Source organism: Schistocerca americana, chromosome 2 (genome assembly GCF_021461395.2).
Source record: "Schistocerca americana isolate TAMUIC-IGC-003095 chromosome 2, iqSchAmer2.1, whole genome shotgun sequence".
Taxonomy (NCBI): Eukaryota; Metazoa; Arthropoda; class Insecta; order Orthoptera; family Acrididae; genus Schistocerca; species Schistocerca americana.
The window spans coordinates 841,228,449-841,252,210 of NC_060120.1; the positions used below are offsets into that span (position 1 = coordinate 841,228,449).

Here is a 23,762-nt window from a genome sequence, read left to right on the forward strand (position 1 = left end):
TGTGACACGTATGGAGCACTGCGCGAATCAGGAAGATAATGATCGTAGAAACGTATAAAACAGTAATTATAATGGCATACAGCACGCGTAATGAATCCCGAGTTTTTGCATGAGCATGGTTTATTCGATGTTTCTATTGGGAAACAAACTTGGTTTACGTTTATAAACGGTTCTCGGACCGAACATTGGTGCAAACAACTGATGGTGTACGATTGATTGAATTTTCATGCATTCTTGTCTTGAAGCTATATCTCTGTCGTTATCGATTAAGTACGAGCAATTTTGTAGTCTCTTTACGATGTTTTTCACCCGCCTGTAAAAATAAACGCCGCAGGGATGACCAAAGGAGTAAATTTTGGAAGAATTACTTCAATACTGCACTGCAGGCCCTCTCTATCTCGAAAAATTTCACCTTCAAAACCAGGTTCGTTTGCCCTCTCCACGAATCGAGCAGAAGGAGAAATTTTCCTTCTCTCATGTACTTAGACGTCAATTAGGAATTCCCTGTACAGTGCTGTTGCGAGTTTGCTGGGCTTTGTATCTGCGTGCGTACTCATAAGCTGGTTTTTGCACCCTTGGTCTAAATGAGCCTGTGGTCTCTTGCAGGCAAACGAAAACCGTTGGTAATAATTTTCCGGATAAGATGACAGCCTATTGTGCAGTGTACAAAATGGCTGGTTCAAATGGCTCTGAGCACTATGGGACTCAACTGCTGAGGTCATTAATCCCCTAGAACTTAGAACTAGTTAAACCTAACTAACCTAAGGACATCACAAACATCCATGCCCGAGACAGGATTCGAACCTGCGACCGTAGCGGTCTTGCGGTTCCAGACTGCAGCGCCTTTAACCGCACGGCCACTCCGGCCGGCTGCAGTGTACAAATGTGTCGTTCTATGCATATCCTTTCCCTGCACAACAAACTTCTTTGTTCCGCGGTCGGCGAGAGTTCGGTCGTAAGTCGATTGGTATTGGTATCCTAGAACAAACATTCACAAATTAGTATCGTATGGTCTGCATGAACAGTATTGCTATTGATGTAAATGAATCAGGTACTTTTATGTGTAATACTTGTCTGATCGTTGTTAGTAACAAAATCCTTGTCGTATTCTGGTATGAGGGCTCGAGTCTGCATTCGGAAATTGCTGCAGTAAAGCGCTTTCCCTCTCGGATACAAATCTGGCGATTTTTCCCTGGCGAATCCGATGTCTCCGCTTGAAGAGCACGACACACGAGACATAAGTTCGAAAATTTAAATCAGGGAATTCTTCAGCAGCAGCAAGAGCCCATTGCTGTAGGTATCTCGTCGTCACCTGCTGATTACATTCTCGAGTTTCTATGAAACGCCCATACGTCCACCGATCAGTTGTTCATGCCTCTTCCACCTTGTTTTGGAGAAGGAACTGTTCACTGTACGCAAATGCCAATTAAAGTCGTACTTTTGAAATTTCACTGTAAAGCGATTCGGCTTCATACTCAGGTTCCCGTTCTTTTGCTGTCGAAGTACCAGGCACATCAATACATTTACTCGTAAAATCAGACGTCTCGGAGTATAGACGTGTAACTACCTCGGAGGCTAACATATGAATGAAGTACTCTTCGAGTTTGTAAACACTGTTCCCTTTCTACCTCCCTGGTGGGTCAAAACCAACTGCAAGATAACCGGAAAAATTGGTTCATACGGTGAGTGGTATTCACCCGTACCTACACCGGGAAAATGGGCTCATGGTTTGATGAAACCTACCTGCAGGAATGCGATTATAATGAGAAACTACTCCCAAACCGTTCAAGAAAAACACGAATTTTCAAGTTGAAGATAATAAGCAAGAGCGAGATTCAATCCACAGTTCTGTATCTTATGGAACTAAGCGCTTACTCTGTCGCCTGTGGACTCCTCGGCTGCCGGCGATCTCCCATTAGCGTATATCTCTGCCTAAAACTTTCAAACTCGATTCTCTCCAAAATGGTTGAGACTTTCGCCCTCCGTTTTACATACACACACCAAAAAAAGTTTTGCATCACCCCGGTTCCCAGTACTCCTGAAGACAGACGTTGACTGTGAATATTGTATCACAGACACAGTCCCTTTGACTGTTCATATATGTCACTAAACCTCCCAAAGATGTAAACAACCATGCATGAGCAGCGCCAATTAGACGGAAGGGGTCCGACAGCCGATCAGTTCCAGTCATTCCATCCGGAAGGAGGTACACGCCTCGTGTTGTCTGTAGTTCTACCATGACAAGACGCTCCATACCGCGGTTCGATAGCGTCCGCATTGTTACTTTGTGCCAGGAAGGGCTCTCAACAAGGGAATTGTCCAGGAGCCTCGGAATGAACCAAGGCGATGTTGTTCGGACACGCAGGAGATACAGAGAGACAGGAATTGTCGATGACATGCCACGTTGCCGCGCGGTCTAGGGCGCCTTGTCACGGTCCGTGTGGCTCCCCCCGTTCGAGGTTCGAGTCCTCTCTCTGGCATGGGTGTGTGTGTTGTCCATAGCGTAAGTTAGTTTAAGTTAGATTAAGTAGTATGTAGGCTTAGGGACCGATGACCTTAGCAGTTTGGTCCCATAAGACCTTACCACAAATTTTTTACCAAACTCGCTCAGGACGCCCAAGGGCTACTACTGCAGTGGATGACCGCTACGTACCGATTATGGCTCGGAGGACCCCTGACAGTAGCGCCACCATGTTGAGTAATGCTTTTCGTGCAGCAACAGGACGTCGTGTTACGACTCAAACTGTGCGCAATACGCTGCATGATGCACAATTTCACTCCCGACGTTCATGACGAGGTCTATCTTTGCAAACACGACACCATGCAGCGCGGTACAGATGGGTCCAAGAACATGTCGAATGGACCGCTCAGGATTGGCATCACGTTCTCTTCACCGATCAGTGTCGCATATGCCTTCAACCACACAATCGTCGGAGAGGTGTTTGGAGGCAACCCGGTCAGTCTCAACGCCTTAAACACTATGTCCAGCGAGTGCAACAAAACGCTGTTTTGGGGTGGCAGTTTGTGGGGCCGACATACGCCGCTGGTGGTCATGGAAGGCACCGTAACGGCTGTACGATACGTGAAGGCCATCCTCCTACCGATAGTGCAACCATATCGGCAACATATTGGCGAGGCATTCGTCTTCATGGACGATAATTCGCTCCCCCATCTTGCACATCTTGTGAGTTATCCTTCAGGATCACGACATCGCTCGATTAGAGTGGCCAGCATGTTCTCCAGACAAGAACCCTCTCGACATGCCTGGGATAGATTGAAAAGGACTGTTTATGGACGACGTGGCCCACCAACCACTCCTGACGGATCTACGCCGAATCGCCGTTGAGGAGTGGGACAAAGTGGACAACAGTGCCTTGATGAACTTGTGGATAGTATGCCACGACGAATACAAGCATGCATCAATGCAAGAGGACGTGCTGCTAGGTATTAGAGGTACCGGTGTGTACAGCAATCTGGACCACCACTTCTGAAGGTCTCGCTGTATGGTTGTACAAAATGCAATGTGTGATTTTCATACGTAATAAAAAAAGGCGGACATGATGTTTATGTTGATCTCTATTCCAGTTTTCTGTACAGATTCCGGAACTCTCGGAACCGAGGTGATGCAAAACTTTTTTTAATGTGTGTATTTTGAAGTCCTAGCCATGCTCTACATACCTCATCAATATGAATCAAATCGGTGAGGGCAAGTACGTACGGTCCCCTCGGCTTTCTGCTGTGACGTAGGAAACGTTCTTGCTTCCTACTGGTTTACGTGGTACGTTGCCGAAATATCGCAGAACGTATTTTGTATTTCACGTGACGAAATGCCTCCTCAGCGTGAAACAGCAGGAAGTGAAGTCACGTCAACGTTGGCTAGCTCGTCCAGTGTGCCGGCGGCTTCAGGTCGTCCTCGCATGTGTACGTGGGGCGAGCTGGACAAGTTCTGTGACATCATGACATGGAATTTCATGTCACAAGACACTCCTAAACGTGGAAGGCAGACTCGTACGCGTAAAGCCACCTTCACACAGAACGTGGCATTCAACGTACAGTGCTGATGACGTCTTTACCGTGCTGTCGAAAGCGGAGAAGTGATCCGGCTTCTTCATACGGTATTTCTACCACGACATGATCACATGCTACCGTACGGCGCTCTAGTTGCAAGCATCTGCTAGCGCTTGTGCAAAATACGTTGTGACCCGTGCAGAAACTCATTGCCGTTCTTAGCACTGGGAGAGTTCGCCCCTTTTTTTCTGAAGGGGCGGCCGCTTTGTTTGCTGATGCCTGATGATCTGTGCACTACATCGTTATAGGTGGCCATCTCACTTGTTAATGTGCTGATTGTTTAATTTGGCACTATAGTCAGAAGCCACTCAGTTGTAGAATTATCGTTCGTACTCGCCTAACCTGTTAATACAATTGATTTGCTGACTGTAGCTGTTAGGCGTTCTACTAAGTGTAGGCTTCAACTGTTGAAACGCATGACACACAATGTTCAAATCAGACTTTCTGGCGAGAAAGTACAATGAATCTAGTCCTACAGGAACCCCTGCTCGATTACTGAACTGTTAGATACCACCTAAATTTTAGCTAAACTCGAGTTGATTTTCATACGTAAATTATATAGTTCTTACCTGTGAATGTTCATAGGTTTCTTATTGTCAGACACAATTTTCCCGTAGATATATTTTTGTGTTTTATATATCGATATGTTATCTGGTATCACTCTTACACCAAGAAAATTAGCACTCAGTATATTAAAAGTATATTATCTGAGAAGAAGTCTACATTCGATGCAATAATTTTCATTCTTCAGTGTTGTATGAAACAGAATATCTGTCTCCATTTATGATTTTGTTAAGTTTACTATCGATAATGGAATCTATTTTATAAAAATAACAGGAAGTTTCCATTTTTAAAACATTCAAAATTTGTAACCTTCATTATTAATTATTAGGCCTGTAAATTTTCACTTAAATATTTATTTTCAGAAAGTAGTATATAATAAAACTGGAAACAGTTTCAATAACCAAAACTGTATTCATGCTACTTGGATTTACTACCTGTTCTTGAAGGTTCTGAAACATATGTTCATAATATATTGAAACACGTATGTATTCAGTGTATTCATTAACAGCGATGGCGAGGCATGACAGAATCTCTGACCAGAGAGTTATTTATCGTTGCTAGTCTGCGCATGACTGCGCGAGAGTTCAGTTGCGTGTAGGGAGTCGCGAGTTGCAGTTACGAGTTGGACTCAGTGGAGTCGGTAGTTGTGTGTGAGGAGTCGGCGGGCGTCGACATGGGTCTCTGGTCACAGTTCTGGACGAGGTATATTGTTACCGAAGGTAATGAAGCAGTATTGCGCTCAGCTAATAACACATGTTAATTGTAATTAATTTGTTCAAGAATTGACCCAATAATAATTTTCTTTTATAGTAACTGTTTTAAACAAAAGATTCATTTCAAGTTAAATAATATTTCCTATGCATTCCCTCCAAGAATCAAAATTAAATACGGGCCAGCATTGCACGGAGCTGTGCCGAAAAATAAGAGCAGATATAGATGCAGTTTTACTGAGGTAAGAATTTTGGTTTTTGTGTTCAGGTTTAATTATTGCACAGGGCTGAGGGTCAGCGCAGCTGCCCTTACAAAATTTATCAGGTTCATATTAACGTTAATTTTGTGGGGACTTAACATTTTTGCACATTTTTATTATCATTGAGTTTTATTACTGTGGGGAGTTTACATTTGCGCCATTATTATTCTTTAATTTTACAAGGAGGTTACGCTTGGTTCATTTTATTATGCAGTTTTGTGGGAAGATAACATTTTGGCTCAATTTCATTATCATTGTCTTCATATTCTTGCTGGGAGGTTACAATTTCACTAATATTGACCTTTTAAAATTCGTGCGGGGAGGTTACACTATATACACTCGTGTATACAATTTTTTGAGGCAAAGTGCGTAAGAGTTTGGTACTGGACTTCATGAGATTAGTCCGAATTACTCTCGGGTTGCTATCACTCAGTTTCTCATTAAGTTCTTTAAACACAACGTGAAAATGATATATCTTCTACATTGTTTACTTAAAAATTTGTTTTCAGTAATGATGTGAAGTGCCGAACAAACACCGATTGTGAACTGAAATTGTTAATTCTTCAGACGAAGTAAATAGTAACACCCAGGATTTCATTATATAGAATACTGCGCAGTAGTAGTAGATCGCTAGACGCTGAAGCTATCTTGTAAAGGTAAGTACTTGTTTTGAATTTAATGTAATGTAACCTACCTTTAACCCAGGAAATCAAAGCTACAACATGAGAACATTGCGTAGCATATAAGATTGGTTCATTACAGGGGTAAGCTTAAGAATCAATATTTGTGTTATAGCGATAACAATAGTAACACCAGTACTAGTAGCAGTACTGGTGTGTTATTTACATACAACATAATAGTAGTACCATTGAGATGGATATATAGGAACGCTGAAGAAGTGATCATTCTATTAGATGGAAATATTAAGAACAATCCACTCACTTAATTTACGTAAACATTTTGCTTTGATGTAACGATATTTCTGTAGACTCTCTCCCTCACAAGGCATCTATTGCGGAGTGGTGTACAGCTCTTATCCACTTTGCTGCAAGCCTTTCAGTAGGGAAACCGTTTAAACACGATTCATTAATAATCACAAACATAACAGAAGCCAGTGTTTTTGTTTACACTCCACTCTGGAGCTTAGTAAGTATTATTCACTATACTAAACCCCCTTTCACACTCAGAGGAAAATACTGGTTTTATTTGTATCCTTTGCATCAGATCCCATAAATTTTTACGAATTAAATTTTCCTTTTCCACTTGCTTGAACAGGCACATTTCCTTAATTAATTTTACAACAACAGAACTGTCACTGGTTGAAGGCACTAATTTCATGGTTTTACAGGTAGGAGTCGATTTTGGCATCACCAAATAACATCAACTTATTTTCTTCCTGTGGCCACCACATTTTATTTAAAATGTCATACTGTTTCAAGGATAAATTATCACCACCAACGAAAAACCTTGCAGTTGTGCTGTCCATTAATCCTTGAAGCTGGTACTTGAAATTTGTGAACAATTCAATCACTCTGTCTGAAGGTTCGAATGATCCTTGAATGTTTAAGTAGCTGAATATTCGACTTCAGCAGCTTGTGTAATCTAATGACTTTTCAAGGACAGAGAAGGCAGACTTAGTGCATATCAGTGATTGCAATGAAAATGAACCAAATGCTCAGAATTTTTTAAGTTGTTCGTCACTTGTTTTTAAGAGACACACACTCCCTCGTTCTTTAGAGACAGACACTTCTCTCTCTCCTGCCTTGGCCATTCAATATGTAAGCAATAGTAATTCTCGTTAATAATGTGTCAACATGAAAATTTGTGTTTATTTTAAATAATAATAATCATTATTTTCCCAGTTAACAGAACAGGCGTTGAGTTTTTGTAAGTACTTGTAATGTTTTCCGGAAAAACAGTTTGCCGACGAACAATTAGCAGCCGTTTTTTACATCTCATGGAGATCTCTACTGACGGTAACAAACTTTTTCAGAGCCTGCAGTTATTAATTCTCTACAAAGTCCGATAACTTGGCGCGATCAATTTGACACGCCTGCAATAATTATTTTTCACGCGGTAGCGAATTATTCAGGCAGCAGACAACGGTTCGACACATTTCAGTCTCAAAATCACAATAACTACCAATATTTGTCCTTTGGCCCATTTTATTCTTCCTCTCGGACTGAAAGGGACAGTTATAATGTCCCCTATATCGAAACAATTCAGTGCCTCCAAAACACGTGAGTTTTAAAAAGTAAGAACGGGTCGTATTCTATACATATGAGATACGCTGTTCTAAAACCGCACGCGGTCGCTTGTAATGTCTCTACATTCTTTTCTTCCCACTTTCTGCAACCTTCAGAGAAAGATTTTTCGATTACTTCCTTTTTCCTATCATTCAAAATAGATTCGCTCTTTAAGTGAAATTTGCTCCTACCATGCTCACTAATTTTATCATTTAGCTTTTCGCTGTTGTTTGCATTGAATCCTTCAGTAAAAGTTAGCTCAATGTGCGTTTTACTGTCTTTAAGAGCACCGTGATTTTGTATTTCCTAGAACTGTTTGATAAAAGCCAGAGGCGATTTCCTTTCCGTTTTTGAAATCCGGTTTTGTTGACACATCCCCCGATTAGTGTAATACACTTGTTATTTTCAGTAACAGATATCAGTTCCAATGTTGCAGTTTTTTACTAAGAAGCTGTAGTATTAATATTCCTTGAAGTTGAAGCCTGAGATTCGAACTGGAATAAATCACTGTCATTACTTTCCGTAACTTTACGCTTTATCGTCACAAATTGAACCACGCTGACCAGGAATAGAACACTAACTGTTTCAAGAAATTGAAATGCAAGGTACAGTCGTAATGGCTGGCGCAGAACTGCTGGAAATGTGACCCTAAATACCAAGCCATTTAATGAACCTGAGAATTGTTTACCGTTTAGCTTACTTTGTATTAGCAATATGGATTCTTTTGCTTACATCTCGCTCTCGTACCGCGTACAACCCCCGTCGAACGTATTCTGCGTCTTCTATTTTCAAAGAGCAGTAGTAATACTCACAGTAAAAAGAAAAAAATACTTCCCTGGCAGGGAAGAAATTCTTCTTTGAGAGGCCGGGGAACTATTTAATGAGAGGGGGAAATCCCCTCATCCTCCTCCCCCCCCCCCCCGCCCCCCTTTAATTCGAAGACTGATGACAGAGCGCATCTGCGTAATAATGTTCGTTATAGTAATTTGCACATTCGGCGTTGTACAGGCACTATCTTTCTTTAATTGTATCTGTCAATGCACACAAGACATCCTCTGTCGCCGGCCTAGGTAGCCGAGTGGTTCTAGGCGCTACAGTCTGGAGCCGCGCGGCCGCTACGGTCGCAGGTTCGAATCCTACCTCGGGCGTGGATGTGTGTGATGTCCTTAGGTTAGTTAGGTTTAAGTAGTTCTAAGTTCTAGGGGACTGATGACCTCAGAAGTTAAGTCCCATAGTGCCATCCTCTGCCCACGCAGCCGTGATGCTCTTTATGTACACCCAGACATCAAAACATTGCCATGTAGCTCGTTGACGTTAAAATTCACGGACCATTTGAGGACTGCTTATAGCGCAGAGAGTAATTGGCCAATGGAAGATAAACTAACTCTGAAACCAAGATTTCCTCCAATATAGTGACAATACAGAACCTCAGAGAAAAGGGACCTTGTTTTAGGGCACGTTTCTTATACAACTTTGACGAGTGATTCAGTTGCGTTCTGAAACGAAAACAATTCGCAAAGTGAGTTTAGAGAAATATGTGTAGAATCAATCAAGTGACATTCAGTTTCGAAACTGAGCATTATTCGCTCTGTGAGTGCAGAAGACGATGCAGAAGTTATCTTTAGGCCACATCTACTCGAACGCCAAAATTCAAGACGTCATAATTACTCGTAAAAAGCCATGAAACATGTTTGTTTGAGATTTCTATTCCTGACGAACTGCAGCTTCTTTTTCATCAGTCTTCCCCTACGATTTTTACCCTCTACAGTTCTCATTTCAACCATGAATGTTGTTCTCTGTTGTCTGGTCCTTGTCATCTTTTTCCCTTGCTCCAAGCGTCTGAAGATTCTCGGCCACCTGGTCTCTGCACCTTATTTTCAGTCTCCCATAAGATCTTCGTCCATCAGCTTATGCTCTCGTACTTCTCTCAATCTAGCATCCTCTTCTCTTCTACAGACATGGCCGCCACATCTCAACCTCCCTGTCTTATTCATAAGACATTTTCCTAAGCTCCCTAATTTTCCTTCTACGCCATTCTCCTCCCTCAGAAACTGGTCCAAATTTCTTTCACAGGATTTTATTTCCAAACACCTTTATCATTCTCCTGTATACCGTACTTCTCCTTTATCCTAATTTCTACCCGATATAGTAATACAGCTCTTATTATAGTTAGTATATCCCTATTTTGCTTCCTCGAAAAAAAATGGATGACGGTAATTAGTTGAGTGAAGACGCTCTGGATGTCGCTTTGATCCTCGCTTCTGTTTCTAATTTCTATGTTGTTTGCTATATTCTACAGACAGTTAAACCCATCTACTTTTTCAAACATGATTATCAATCTGAAGATTTCCCCTTTATATTAGTCCTGTAATTTCTTTCTGATCTCATGAATTTAATTCATCGTCATTTACCTTTAGACCCCTTTTTTTAAAAAAACTCCTTTCTTGGCAGGTCATCTATATTTTCAGAGATTAATTCTACATCACCTGCAAAGCTAAGTGTATTAATTTTTATTCCTGTGTTAATTGCATTTTTTAACAGGCTACTCATTTTTCACCATCGTACTGTAACAATAATCACAAACACTCCGATTCTCTTCTTTTCCAGTTTCTTCACAGCCAGAGTTCTTTACACCCCGTACTCAGTACTGTGTAGAATGATTATTCCATTTAACAGGCCCTATAACTGTCCCATCCTTTCAGTGAAGGCAGCAATGCCATCAGCAAATCTTATAATTAATGTCCTTTAACTCTGAATTATAACCCAAATATCCTATCCTCTGCTTCCACCATTGGTTATTCGAAGCACAGGTTGAACAATAGGGGAGAAAGACTGTGTCCTTGCGTTATGTCTCTTTTATTGTGAACACTTCTTTCTTGGCCTTCCACTCTTATTGTTCCCCCTCGTATCTAGTGCGTACTGAATATTATCTGTCTTTCATTACAGCGTGCACCAATTTTTCTGAAAATCTCAAACCTTTAATTCCATGTTTCATTGTCAGACACATTTCCTAGGTCGACAAATTCAGTGAAAGTATTTAGATTTATCATACACCTAGCCTCGTTTACGAAGCCTCATTGGTGCCTTCATCTTTCCTAAAGCCGAAGTAATTGTCATCTAGCATGAGCTGTTGAGCTGATTCTGCTCAGAAATCACTCCTTAGCAGATGTAGCCACTAGAGCACTGGTAAACACGCGTGAGCGATGTTCGTTCCCCATCATCAGTTTGCACTTGATGTGGGAGCACGTTGTCGGCCGTTTCCTCATTCGTCGTCGTGGGAGTGAGTACTCTCTGACTAAAGGAAAACGTGTTAGGGAGTGTATCAGGTGGCTAAGGAAACATGAACTCACAGTTTCGTCACGACGTAACACCACCAACTAATGTTAACGACGTTTCTTTCCAGAGTGAGATTCATACGAAGAAATGTCGCTGTGGCAAATCTGTCTTTGCAAAATGCTCGTGGTGTACGGAATTTCTATGTTTCGAATGTTTCTGTGATTGTTATAATCCAAGGGAAGGCACCAAATTTTCCTGAAGAATAAACATAAGAGTAAAATAAGAATAAATTATAAGAATTAAGAATTGATATAAGAACAAAATATAAGAATATGAGAATTTAAAAAGATTGTGATCCCTGAAAATACCATACACATATATAATGAATAGATAACACGTATTGTCCAACCTAGCTATAATTTTACAATTAAGATAACGCCCTTTTACCCTTAACTCGATAAGAAACATTTGTCTAGTAACCTTCTACGGACGTGGGTAGATAAAGGAAAGAATTAAAATAAAATAAATAAAAACAATTATCGTGTTTCGGACTTAGGACACAAAACTAGCTGTGACACTAGCCATTGTGCCACTAGTTGGGGCGAGCTTCTCTCACACTAAAAGGCATCTAAACTACGTCGAAAACTTTGACAGTCATTTTCTCAGAAATGGTAGAATATCGCCGGCCGGGGTGGCCGAGCGGTTCTAGGCGCTACAGTCTGGAACCGCGCGACTGCTACGGTCGCAGGTTCGAATCCTGCCTCGGGCATGGATGTAGGTGATGTCTTTAGGTTAGTTAGGTTTAAGTAGTTCTAAGTTCTAGGGGACTGATGACCTCAGCAGTCCCATAGTGCTCAGAGCCATTTAAACCATTTGGTCGAATATCTACTGATAAGCCGACAGGCGTGTTATTTTGGCTCCTGTTCCACGATCAGAATTTCTAGGAAGTCGGGTTATGGCACTTCCGTGTTCTCCTCGTGAGTCACTAGGAGAGTCAACATCGATCATATTCGGTTACTTCCGTCAAGCTTCGCGAAGTGTATTCGCTCACTGTCGCACACAGGGCTCTTACCTACCTGGCCACCAGCAGCCGTGCGTCGCGGACTTCGGCGAGCGTCAGCCGGGCGCACTCGCGGTGCGAGCCCAGGAGCAAGTTCAGCTGCGTCACCACGAAGGTCGCTGCGCGCACCGCCTCCTCGCTGTCTGTCGATACCGGGCGACTCTCCTGGCACGTGCACCTGCACACAACCACCGCATTTGCTGGCGACGCCTATACTAAAAATTGTGGCGATATGACTGTTTTTGTTTTCACGGCATTCCGCTTGTTTTTAGGGACGTGGAAAATATATCGATAATGTATCCATTTTCCTGCCTTCTGAGCTCCGTGCATATGGTTTATATTATTTTAATAAATACAGCAACCAGCTACTTTGTTATGTATTTGCATTTAAGCTAATAGGCGTTTCGGGCTTTCACTCAGTTAACATAATACATATTCGAAGTTTATTCAGTACATACTCACAACGTAGACAGCAAATTTAATACTGCAGTCGCCCTGTGCAAAACAATAATTTAGTTAAATTACTAAAATTCGTGAGTTGCATGTTTACGGTGTACTGCTGTTTACGTGTATTTACTTTCTGCCCTGCTTGTTGTTATGCCGATTTCCGCCCTTATGGATGTGACAGAAAGATTTTTCTTTGCTTCTGTTTTGCGCAAAACACACCAGTATCCGCCATGTTGCCGACTGACTTCTTTGTTTACATCCTAAAATGCGTCTGTGGTCAAAGATTACAGTTTGCTTACAGGTTATGTTATGGTTGAAGTTGTATTTTGCTTACAGTTTCTGTACGACTAAAAATAATTAAAACTGTTTGACATGAATGTGTTGAATACATTAATGGTTGCTAAGTAAGTGGGTTAGTGATTGTTTATGGTTGGTTGGTTGGTTGTTTTTGGGGAAGGAGACCAGACAGCGAGGTCATCGGTCTCATCGGATCAGGGAAGGACCGGGAAGGAAGTCGGCCGTGCCCTTTGAAAGGAACCATCCCGGCATTTGCCTGGAGCGATTTAGGGAAAACACGGAAAACCTAAATCAGGATGGCCGGACGCGGGATTGAACCGTCGTCCTCCCGAATGCGAGTCCAGTGTCTAACCACTGCGCCACCTCGCTCGGTCGATTGTTTATGTTATATGGTGTAATATAACAAATGAAAATAATGTAGTACATTTTGTATAGAGGAATTAATATTACTATTTTTCTTTCCTTTTCCTCTCATAGTTGGAAAGATATTTATAAACAACAAAGACAGAACAACAGGTTTACGTGAAGTAGAACCGTTTAATGTACCAGATGGATTCACACTGGTTTATGTTTTCTCATAACCCAGTGTGAGCCCATCTCATGGCCGTGATTAGAGTGTTGTTACGCAAGCTTATTATGAGCATTTCTTACAAAAATAACTAAACTAGCTACCAACATAACGTGTCTAATGATCTCAAGAATTTAGTCGTATAACCGCACACAAAGCACAACCATGAAAAAAAAATGTAATCTGATGTGAGCCGATCCAGTGCATAAAATAGTTCTGCATAGTGTTAATCTGTTGTCCTGTCTTTATTGTTTATAAATGTCATTACAACTGTGAGAGAGAAAGAAAAGGAATAAGAAAAGAAAGTAATGTTAATTCTTCTACATAAAATGTACTAAATTATTTTTATTTATTATAAAATACCATATAACCTAAGCACTCACCAATACACTTTTTTAATAACCACGTAGAATTATCAGCACTCTGACATTAAAAAATTTCAGATATTTTAAGACACACAGAAACAGTAAGCATAATATAACTTTGACCATAGCGGGACCTGTAAACAAAATGTAAGTGTTGACCACAGAGGTATTTTCCCGACGTAAATAAAGACGTCAGTCGACAACATGGCGGATTCTGTGCTGTTTTTGTGAAAAACAGAGGTAAAAAAAGTGTTTATCCCACGTCCATCAGTCGTATTGCCCCAATACTACTCAGTGCAAAAAACCGTACATAAATTTTCATGTTTTGTAAAAATAAAACTGAACACAATATCGTTCGATACAATTATTTAGAGAGAGAAAGTTTTATATTTATGAAGAAAATACCTTTGAAAACAATAGAAATATGATTTTTTAATATACTTTCTCGCCAAATGTCCTTTTAACCCAGGGAACAGGTGATAGTCACTGGGCGCCAAGTCAGGACTATAGGGTGGGTGGGTGATTGTGTTCCACTGAAACTGTTGCAGGAGAGCAACGGTTTGCCGAGCGATGTGTGGGCGAGCGTTGTCATGGAGAATGTGTACATCCTTGCTCGATATTTCTCTTCTCCGATTCTGAATAGACCGTTTGAGATTTTTCAGGGTCTCACAGTAACTGTGAGCGTTAATTGTGGTCCCAGTGGGCATAAAGTGGACCAAAAATACCCTTTTCCGATCCCAAAAAACGGTTGCCATGATTTTACCGGCAGACTGTCTTTGTTTGAATTTCCGCGGCTTTCGCGAAGAAGAATGCCGCCACTGGCATGATTGTTGCCTGGTCTCAGGTGTAAAGTGGTGTGCCCAGGTTTCGTCACCAGTGACAATTGGGTCCAGAAAGTTGTCCCTGTTCGGCTGCAAGGTGGTCCTCAGTCAGCATGCGTGGCACCCATCTTGCGCACACCTTCCGGTAGTTCAATGTTTCCGTTAAAATTCTGTGAATAGTGCTTCGGGAAACCTCAGGAACCAACGTGCAGAGATCATCCAGGGTGACCCGCCGAACCGGCCGGTGTGGCCAAGCGGTTCTAGGTGCTACAGTCTGAAACCGCGCGGCCGCTACGGTCGCAGGTTCGAATCATGCCTCGGGCATGGATGTGTGTGATGTCCTTAGGTTAGTTAGGTTTAAGTAGTTCTGAGTTCTAGGGGAGTGATGACCTCAGAAGTTAAGTCCCATAGTGCTCAGAGCCATTTGAACCATTTGATCCGTCGATCTTCAGGCATGCTTTGCTCAACCTTCAACACTGTCTGCTCAGAAATTGACGGTCTCCCGCTCCTTTGTTCGTCATAAATTTCGGTCCGACAAGCTGCAAACTCTCTACACCACTGAGAACATTTTTGACTTTCATGCCCGACTCACCATACACTTCCGTCAATTGGCGATGGATTTCAATCGGCGCAGTGCCCTTGGTGCGTTCAAAAACCAAATAACTGCCCGCAGTTCGGACTTGGCGGTAACATCCTACGGGAGCTCCATTCTCAACAGCTGCCAAGCCAAGACTGATCTTCTCAGCGCGGCGTGCGCATGTTTGCACACAGCGCGTGAAGCTCTCCTCGTAACAGTGTGACCAACTGCCACACAAACAGAGTTCTGTACTTATAAAAAAATAGGAGACCTAACTTTTGGGTTTACCCTCGTTTAATTCCAGTGTGGTTATGGGGTCATACTGACCCCAGTGGCATTGAAAAAAAAAAACACTCCGTCTACAGGCGAAAAGTGGCCCATCGTGACCATCCGACCGCCGTGTCGTCCTCAGAGGAGGATGCGGATAGAAGAGGCGTGGGGTGAGCACACTGCTCTCACGGCTGTTATGATGGTATTCTTGACCGAAGCCGCTACTATTCGGTCGAGTAGCTCCTCAATTGGCATCACGAGGCTGAGTGCACCCCGAAAAATGGTAACAGCGCATGGCGGCCTGGATGGTCACCCATCCAAGTGCCGACCACGTCCGTCAGCGCTTAACTTCGGTAATCTCACGGGAACCGGTGTATCCCAAGTGGCACTAGGAGGGTTAAATATGTGGGTGGAGCGGAAGTAAACACGGATTGGATGGTTAGCAGCCGGTGAGACGAAGCTCACCAGTGTGGCTCGACGCCGGCGGAGGCGCAGGTCCTGGCGGCGGGTAGCTCCGTGAAGAGGCTGAGTCCTCGCGCCGCCTGCGAGGAGTCGGCGGAGGCGGCCGCTTCGGCGGCGGCGCGGCTGCGCACGCGCAGGGAGTCTGCGTCGAGCCCGCGCGGCGCGTGAGCCACGTCGAGCAGCGTGCGGTGCAGGTCGAAGGGCGTGCTGAGGCGGCGCGCGTTGCGCCGCAGGTTGGCCGCCGCCGCCGGGTAGCGCTGCTGGAAGCCCGCCGGCAGCAGCACCGACAGCATCGGCAGGCGCTCCTCCAGGCGGCCCTGGTACGTCTCACGGATCGCGCCCCACCGAATGCCGTGGTCGCTCATCACCACCACTATCTGCGCGCACGCCCAACACTCGTAAATGCAAAGCAGTGCCGGCAAAACTTATGCAGTGATACCAAAGCTACATCAAAGAAAATCTTCGTCCTTCCCACCACCTCCCGCAGCCCAAGGGCCGTAGTTAATATCTACGAAGATTGTTCAATAAGTAATGCAATACATTTCTTTCCCTGTCAGTTTCGGTTGAAAAAAAGTGGGATTTCTTGTGGGACATCCTGGAATATTCCCGCTTCAGCCCCTATAGTTACAAGAAGTTCCCATAGGTGGCGGCGCCATTAACCTTCAAAATGACGTCTGTAATGGAGGTGCGTTCAGAACACAGAATTGTCATTGAGTTTGCTTTGGTGGAAAACCAGAGCACTGAAAATATTCAGAACGTCTACGGAGAGTTGTCAGTGAACAAAAGCGCTGTGAGTCGCCGGGCGAGGCGTCTGTCATCATCGCTACAACGTCATGCAGACCTTGAAACTTCTTTATTTAAATGTGTGTGTCCGTACTTAAATTGACTGAACACCTTATCCTCAGCGTCTTCTTCCCCTCCCTCACCATTACCTGCGCCACTATCTATGTCCACTCCACTGCTCCTCTTCCTTATGACTTCATCTCGCACACTGACAGCACCTTCTCCACCTATGTGATTGCCGCCGACCGCAACAGTCATAGCCGCGCTCCTGCCGCCCTTCGGCGGTGGCATCAGTTCCTCTCCACGATCCAGGGCGACCTTGTCCCCCTTCCCCAGCACACCCGACCCGAAAGTGCCACCACCTCAGATGTTGTCACTGTCTCCGCCAACCTCCTGGGGCGTATCGCCGTAGCCGTCGCCGTCCTTGACCCCACAGGTACCGATCACCTCCCCGTCCTTCTCACCATAACGTCTGCTCACAGCCCCCCTCCAGCTCCGCACCCTGCACCCCCTCCTAAGACCGTCCATGACTACCACCGTGCCAACTGGGATGCCTACCAGGACTCGATCTCCACCCAGGTGGAAAGCCACCCTCTTACCTATCGCCATCCTGACGACATCATCCACGCCTCGTCCTTCCTTCAGAAGGTAATTACGGACGCCGTGGAGGCCCATGTTCCTACTAAAACCATCCACCCCCACTGTCCCACTCTCCCTCCACGGGCTGTCCTCCTCCTCGAATCCCGCCACGTCTATCGCTCCTTCCTACGCACTCGTGACAGAGATACACTCCAAAACGCCACCGGCAAATACAGCGACAAGTACGGAACCTTATTACAGCAACGAAACGCCGAGACTGGTGCCAGACCTGCACATGACTCAACGCCACCCTCCCTATCAACTCCTCCAAGTACTGGTCTGCCTTGCATCGCCTTACTGGTTCCCTTTCCACTCCCCACTACCCCCTTCTCCATAACGATCGCCCCATTCCTGACAACCTCAGTAAGACCAACCACTTCGCTTCCCACCTTTCCGAGGTCTTCTCCATCCCAGATGATCCCCACTTTGATTATTCTCTTTTCCCCACCGTCATGGAACGTGACGATACCTCGGTCACTCCACTCGCTCCTAGTCTGCAGTACTTGAGGCAATTGGCAGTTGCCCCCCCTCCGACATAAACACTCCCATCACAGCACAAGACATTAAACTTATCCTCCAGTCCAAACGCAACACAGCCCCTGGTCACGACTGTGTCACCTACTGCCACCTTCGAGAAAGGCCCTTTCCTTCCTGACTGTCCTCGCCCATCTCTATAACGTCATCCTCTCTACTGACTTCTACCCTGACCTGTGGAAGACCTCCTGCATCCTCTTATTCCTCAAACCCAACAAGCCCCCTTCTGCCGCCTCTTCCTATCATCCCATCTGCCTCACCTCTGTCTTCAGTAAGGTCTTCGAATCCACTCTCTCCCACCGTATCCATCAGCACTTTACTCAACACCACCTCCTCCCCTTTACCCACTGTGGCTTATGACCCTCCTTCTCCTCTGAAGACCAACTCCTTAATGTCGTTCACCTTCTGTCCCTCCAGCTCAACTGCCATTGCTCTGCCATTTTTGTTTCCCTTGACCTCCAAAATGCCTATGACCATGTATGGCATCCTGGTCCCCTCTTTAAACTCCAAACCTACGCTGTGCCTATCAATTTTGTCCATCTGGTACCTCCTTCCTCTCGCACCGTCCTTGCTATGTCACCCTCCACAACACCAACTCCCGTATCTTTTATCCCACTGCTGGAGTCCCCCAGGGCTCTGTCCTATCCCCTCTCCTTTATCTCTTGTATACAGCTGATATGCCCAAGCCTCCCCCACCAGTCTACCTTCTCCAGTATGTTGATGACACTGCCTTCCTGGCTCTCTATCCTACCCTTCAACAGTCCCAACGTACCCTCCAAATCCACCTTAACCAGTTCACCACTTGGTGTAACCTGTGGTCCCTCCGTCTCAACCCCTCCAAAACCCAGGCAATCATCATAGGCGGCACCACCCGCTCCTTTCGTCTCCAAGATTTCTACCTCACCCTTTATGTTCGTCCCATCCAGCTCACCCCCACCCTGAGATATCTTAGCCTCACCCTCGACCGACACCTCACCTGGACCCCTCATCTCCAGACCATCCAGCAGAAAGCCCATTCCTGCCTCCGCCTTCTGAAACTCTTGTCTGGCCGGACCTGGGGATTGCATCCTTCTACCATCCTCCACACCTACAAATCCCTCATCCATCATACACTCTGTTATGCCAGCGTTGCCTGGATCTCCACACCCACCCGCTTTTACAAGGACCTCCAAATCCTTGAACGCCATGTGCTCCGCCTTGCCTTCCGTATCCGCCTTCCTTCCCCCATACGGCTCCTGTATGAACTGATCCCCTTCCCCCACCTCCTCCTGTTCCTCCAACATCTCGGCATCCTTTACATTGTCTGCAGGGTTGATCCCCCCCACCGTCTGGTTTCCTCCTTCCTCTCCACACCCCACCTGCTGCTGCACCTCTATCGCTGTATTGCTCCCTCTCTCCACCTCCACACCCTCCATCTCCTTCATCAGGGCAATTTCCAGCGCCTCCCCCTCTCAGATGATGAACTTTGCCGTGACATCTACCCTTCATTCCAACTATAACCTGGCCTTGTCCCCCCCCCTTCCCAGGGCCCCTTTTTTTCTCCCCTCCTTCTCCCAGAGCGGATTTTCCTCCTTCCCCCCCCCCCCCCCCCTGAGTCCCTGCACCCAATCCTTGCCTCTCTCCTTCCCACATCCCTCCCTACCTGGCCCTCTTCAGCGCGCCCCCCCGCCCATCTCCCCCCTCTGCTCCCCTCTCTCCCTTCTTCCAGTCTCCCTCATCTCCTTGCGCCTGGCAGATCCTCCGTTTTGATCATCGTCAGTGTGCCACGTCAGTGTTGTGTTTAGTGCTGTTTCTCCTGTGCGTCAAGAGGTGTGATTTTAATTGTGTGCTGCCTAGAGGTTCGCTGTCAGTGTTTGTTATGTGCTACGCCATCCGTCGATACTTTTATACTCCGGTCATACAGTGCCTTGTGTTCTTTTAATTGTCGCAGTGTGTGGTTTCTTGTGTGTGCTACTTTTTTGTACGGATTTTATCTCCATTTTACAGTTGCCCCTTGTTTTGTCTATTGCCTTCCATTATGTTCCCCCTTGTTTATATCTATGTCCACCATATTCTCTCCTTTGTATATTTTTGACTGTCTTCTATTGTTTGTTCCGTCTTTCAGCTGAAGAGCAGCGCATATGCTGCTGCCAGCCCGCCCCGATGGGGAATTGAAATACAATAAAGGAAAATACTTAAATTGCTGAATGACTGAGAAGATGAAACTTCTACGTTATTTGATTCTGAAACAGCTGAGTAAAAGTGAATGTACTGAGCCTACTTTCTCTTTACTTTTTTTAAATCAAGTCAACACTGACCCACAATATTCTATCGCAACGCAATCTGACTGCTGAAAAAAGGGTAACCTGACTTCAAATAATTAATTCAAAAGAATGGCCCTGACTGAAGAGAAATCCTAACAATGATCTATACATTTCATTAAGCACTTACCTCACAATAGTCTTCATTACGCGAACTACTGCAATACAGCGAGCGTCAATACTGCCAGCTAAATAAAAAATTCTAAGTACTAAAGCCACTAACAACTAATAGGCATGTGGTTAGCAAAGGAAAGATTTTGTTGCAAACCAAATTATGTATTTTTTACCTTAATAATGTGACATCCATTTCAGGGACGAACATAAATCGTCATTGACATCTGGTACATAGGTATATAATCACGAATAATATTCAATCTCCAAGTCGAACATGTACAGATCGTTAGCCTACGTTAACACTTCAGATCTCTACCCTCCATCAATGCTAACTTCTCACATCTAACATCCATCACTGCTGGTCCTTCACCTCCAACTGCCCAACAGTACTTCCATCACTGCTGGCGACTAACTTCCAAGTGCCCAACACTACTGGCGATTAACTTCCAACAACGAGTCCAACCAGCCACAGAGACTCTTACAAAGAAAGCGCAGTCAGATCCAATGCAAAGCGCTACACAGCGCTGCCAACACAGAAGCAGCCCACTCACAACCTGCCCGATCTCGCGCGTGCCGGCCAGCCGCACACAGCTCTGACTACGCCAGTGTTGGAAACCAAAGAGCGACTCCAGTGTTTACGTCCAAATCACTTCTCCTTCTCCATGACAACTCAAGGCGTCACACAAATTGGGCCGTCGAAAGGAGTTCACAAAAATTCATTGGACTGTTCTGCCTCATCCAAACTACAGCTCGGATCTCGCACCTTCCTACTTCCATCAGTTCGGCCTAATGAAGGACGCACTCCGCGAGACGCAGTACGTGGATCATGGGGAGTTTACTTATACGGCAAAATTTTGGCTCCGACGTCGACCAGTAGAATAGTGCTATGAGAGCATACAGGCCCTCCCAGAAAGGTGGCTTAAAGAAGTCGCACTGAACGGAGATTATGTTGAAAAATGGGGTTTGGTAGCCAAAAGAGTCGGTAATAATATGGTATACTGGAATCCTAAATAAAAGTAACCTGTTTTCAGGAAAATATTTGTTGCATTACTCATTGAACCCACTCGTCTAAATGGCACGTAACAGATGGCTTTTGCTATTTGGGCTAAATTTAGGGTCTGTAGATCCCTAGGGTGACTAACCTCTAAAAACAGTTTCTTTTTCGCAATTCTCGAATCAAAAACCTATACTAGACATGGTATTGCGATAACTACCTTGCTTTGGTTGAAAGCTTCTGTTGGCATTTTCTTCGTGTTTGCGAATTATACTAGGGCTTTCTAAAACTCCAGAAAACACAATGTATTTCTCTTTTCTATTTCCCCAAACATATTGCAACTCCTAAATGCCATTTTCTGTGCATCTACATTTATTACTGTACAAAAGTATTGTACAAAGTGGATGGTTTTATACTATTGTAGTCCAAAAAACAGTAACATGTGCATCTTTTTTCGTTTTGATTGCTCACCTGAAACTATACGAATTGTGAAGGGACAATTATGCAGGTCAGCTTGCATTTATGGCTTTTTACGGTTTGACAGCATGTCGTCTACAAAGTAGTCAGAATGCTTTGCTTGAAGAGTTACTAATTTTGAAAATATTTCTTCGAGAGTCAGACTGATGTACGTCCTGTACTTACTTATCTCGTTCTGTTGTGCATCTTCACGGTGCTTTTCATTTTTTCCTTTTTTCCATATCTTTTACCCTTCTCTCCCAACTTTTTCATACACGAAACGAAATACGGGACAAAACGGACCTCCACATATGCACGGAGAGACATTATATTATTGTTACCGTTCATTTATTCAGCATTTTGCTTCTACCGTATGTGGCGATAATTTTGAAAGTTTTTTGTGTGTTTTTGGATGAGTCTGCTGGGACAGAACTTATTTGATGTGGAACTTATTTGATGTGTGTGAGCACGCACGCACACTTGTGTGTGTGTGTGAGAGAGAGAGAGAGAGAGAGAGAGAGAGAGATAGTGTGTGTGGGTGGATGGGTGGGGAGAGAGAGAGAGAGAGAGAGAGAGAGAGAGAGAGAGAGAGAGAAATGGGGGCGGGAAGGGGTTGATCAGCAGGTGTTTTGTATAATAGGGGATGTTTAATACAGGCTATTATGTTTTCTTTCAGGAAATTTCTTGGTGTAGTTCATTAAGAGTTACAAATAATGTTTTTTTGCATAGTGTTGTGTAATAGTTCAGAACTTTCGTTCCTTCTGTTACTGCTTTAGTATGTGGTAGTTCTCCTTTACTGCAAGTTTTCCGCAAAGACTGTTGCATTCTCTGAGGATCTCGAGATTTGTTTCAATAGGCAATTTCAAAATAGTAAAACACACATGAACTCTGTATAAAATTTTACAGCAATAAATCAAGACCCATAGAAAATGGCACATATGTGTCGAAACATGTTTTGGTGGACAAAAATATGAAGGACGGGGTTTAACAAGACGCTGAGTTTAAAAACACAAATTTCAAAAATGCATCATTTAAGGATTACTATCAAATAAAATACAATATTTTACTATTCAGTTTATGGTTTCTTGAACTGATGCGATGAAAAATGAAAATAATTGAATTCATTAAGATGTTAAATAAGATTTATTAACATCCCTGTGGACACATATATTTTTTAAGGAAATAAAAAAGTTGATATTTCTGTCCATGCAAACACTAGTATTTTAATTTTAAAGACGGGGTTACAACCATAATCAAACGTGTATGTTAGGCAAATGCAATATAGCAAACGATATGAATCAACAAAATAAATTTCGTCAATATTATATTAAAATTCAACACCTTCTCAAATAATTAAACAACCTGAAAAAGTTAGTTTTAAATAGGTTATTGGCTAATTGGTTTGCGCATTCACTTCTGAAGCTGTGTATGATATCTATGTAGGTAAGTTAGTACTCACAAAATATGACTTTCAATAATAGCACAGAGATTTTAAGTCTCTTTTTCAACAAATTCAATTTTGACAATGACCTTTTTCCACTGCTGTGTCTGATCATAAATGACAGGAACATTTCGATGTGGGGAAAATTCCGTTCGACGTTTCAAGGATTCTGGTTTCGATGTAATTACGTATGGACAAAACCGCATTTCTGCGAAATCGAACTCTTTTCAATGTGCCACAACACCGTTAACCGTTCTTTTATGAGTCTGTGCAGTTTTACCAAATGAAATCCCGCAAGTGTGACCGGGCGCCAGTGCGAATTTGACGCGAGAGGAGTGCAGAGTTTGAGAGAATTTATATCAGTGTCCAGCGAAAAGCCCATAGGAAATAGTCTTCCACGACTATAAGGGAGTCCGCTTCAAAGTATAATTGACGATTAAAAATTTTCCGTTTGAGGCCGTTGGTGCAGCGTATATGCAATGTAACGCGCCTCCGGTACAGGTACATAAT

The 23,762-nt window shown here is 43.9% G+C and overlaps 1 protein-coding gene across 3 annotated transcripts in view; it reads right to left on the reverse strand.

Moving 5' to 3' along the window:
- The window catches only part of LOC124595590, a 477,082-nt gene that overhangs the window by 10,702 nt on the left and 442,618 nt on the right, over positions 1-23,762 (reverse strand). For all 3 annotated transcript variants that reach the window (XM_047134384.1, XM_047134386.1, XM_047134387.1), the window contains 2 exons: positions 15,995-16,368; positions 12,201-12,362 (listed from right to left, as the gene is read on the reverse strand). In XM_047134384.1, the coding sequence (XP_046990340.1) occupies positions 12,201-12,362; positions 15,995-16,368 (536 nt within the window). The remainder of the gene's footprint in view (positions 1-12,200; positions 12,363-15,994; positions 16,369-23,762) is intronic.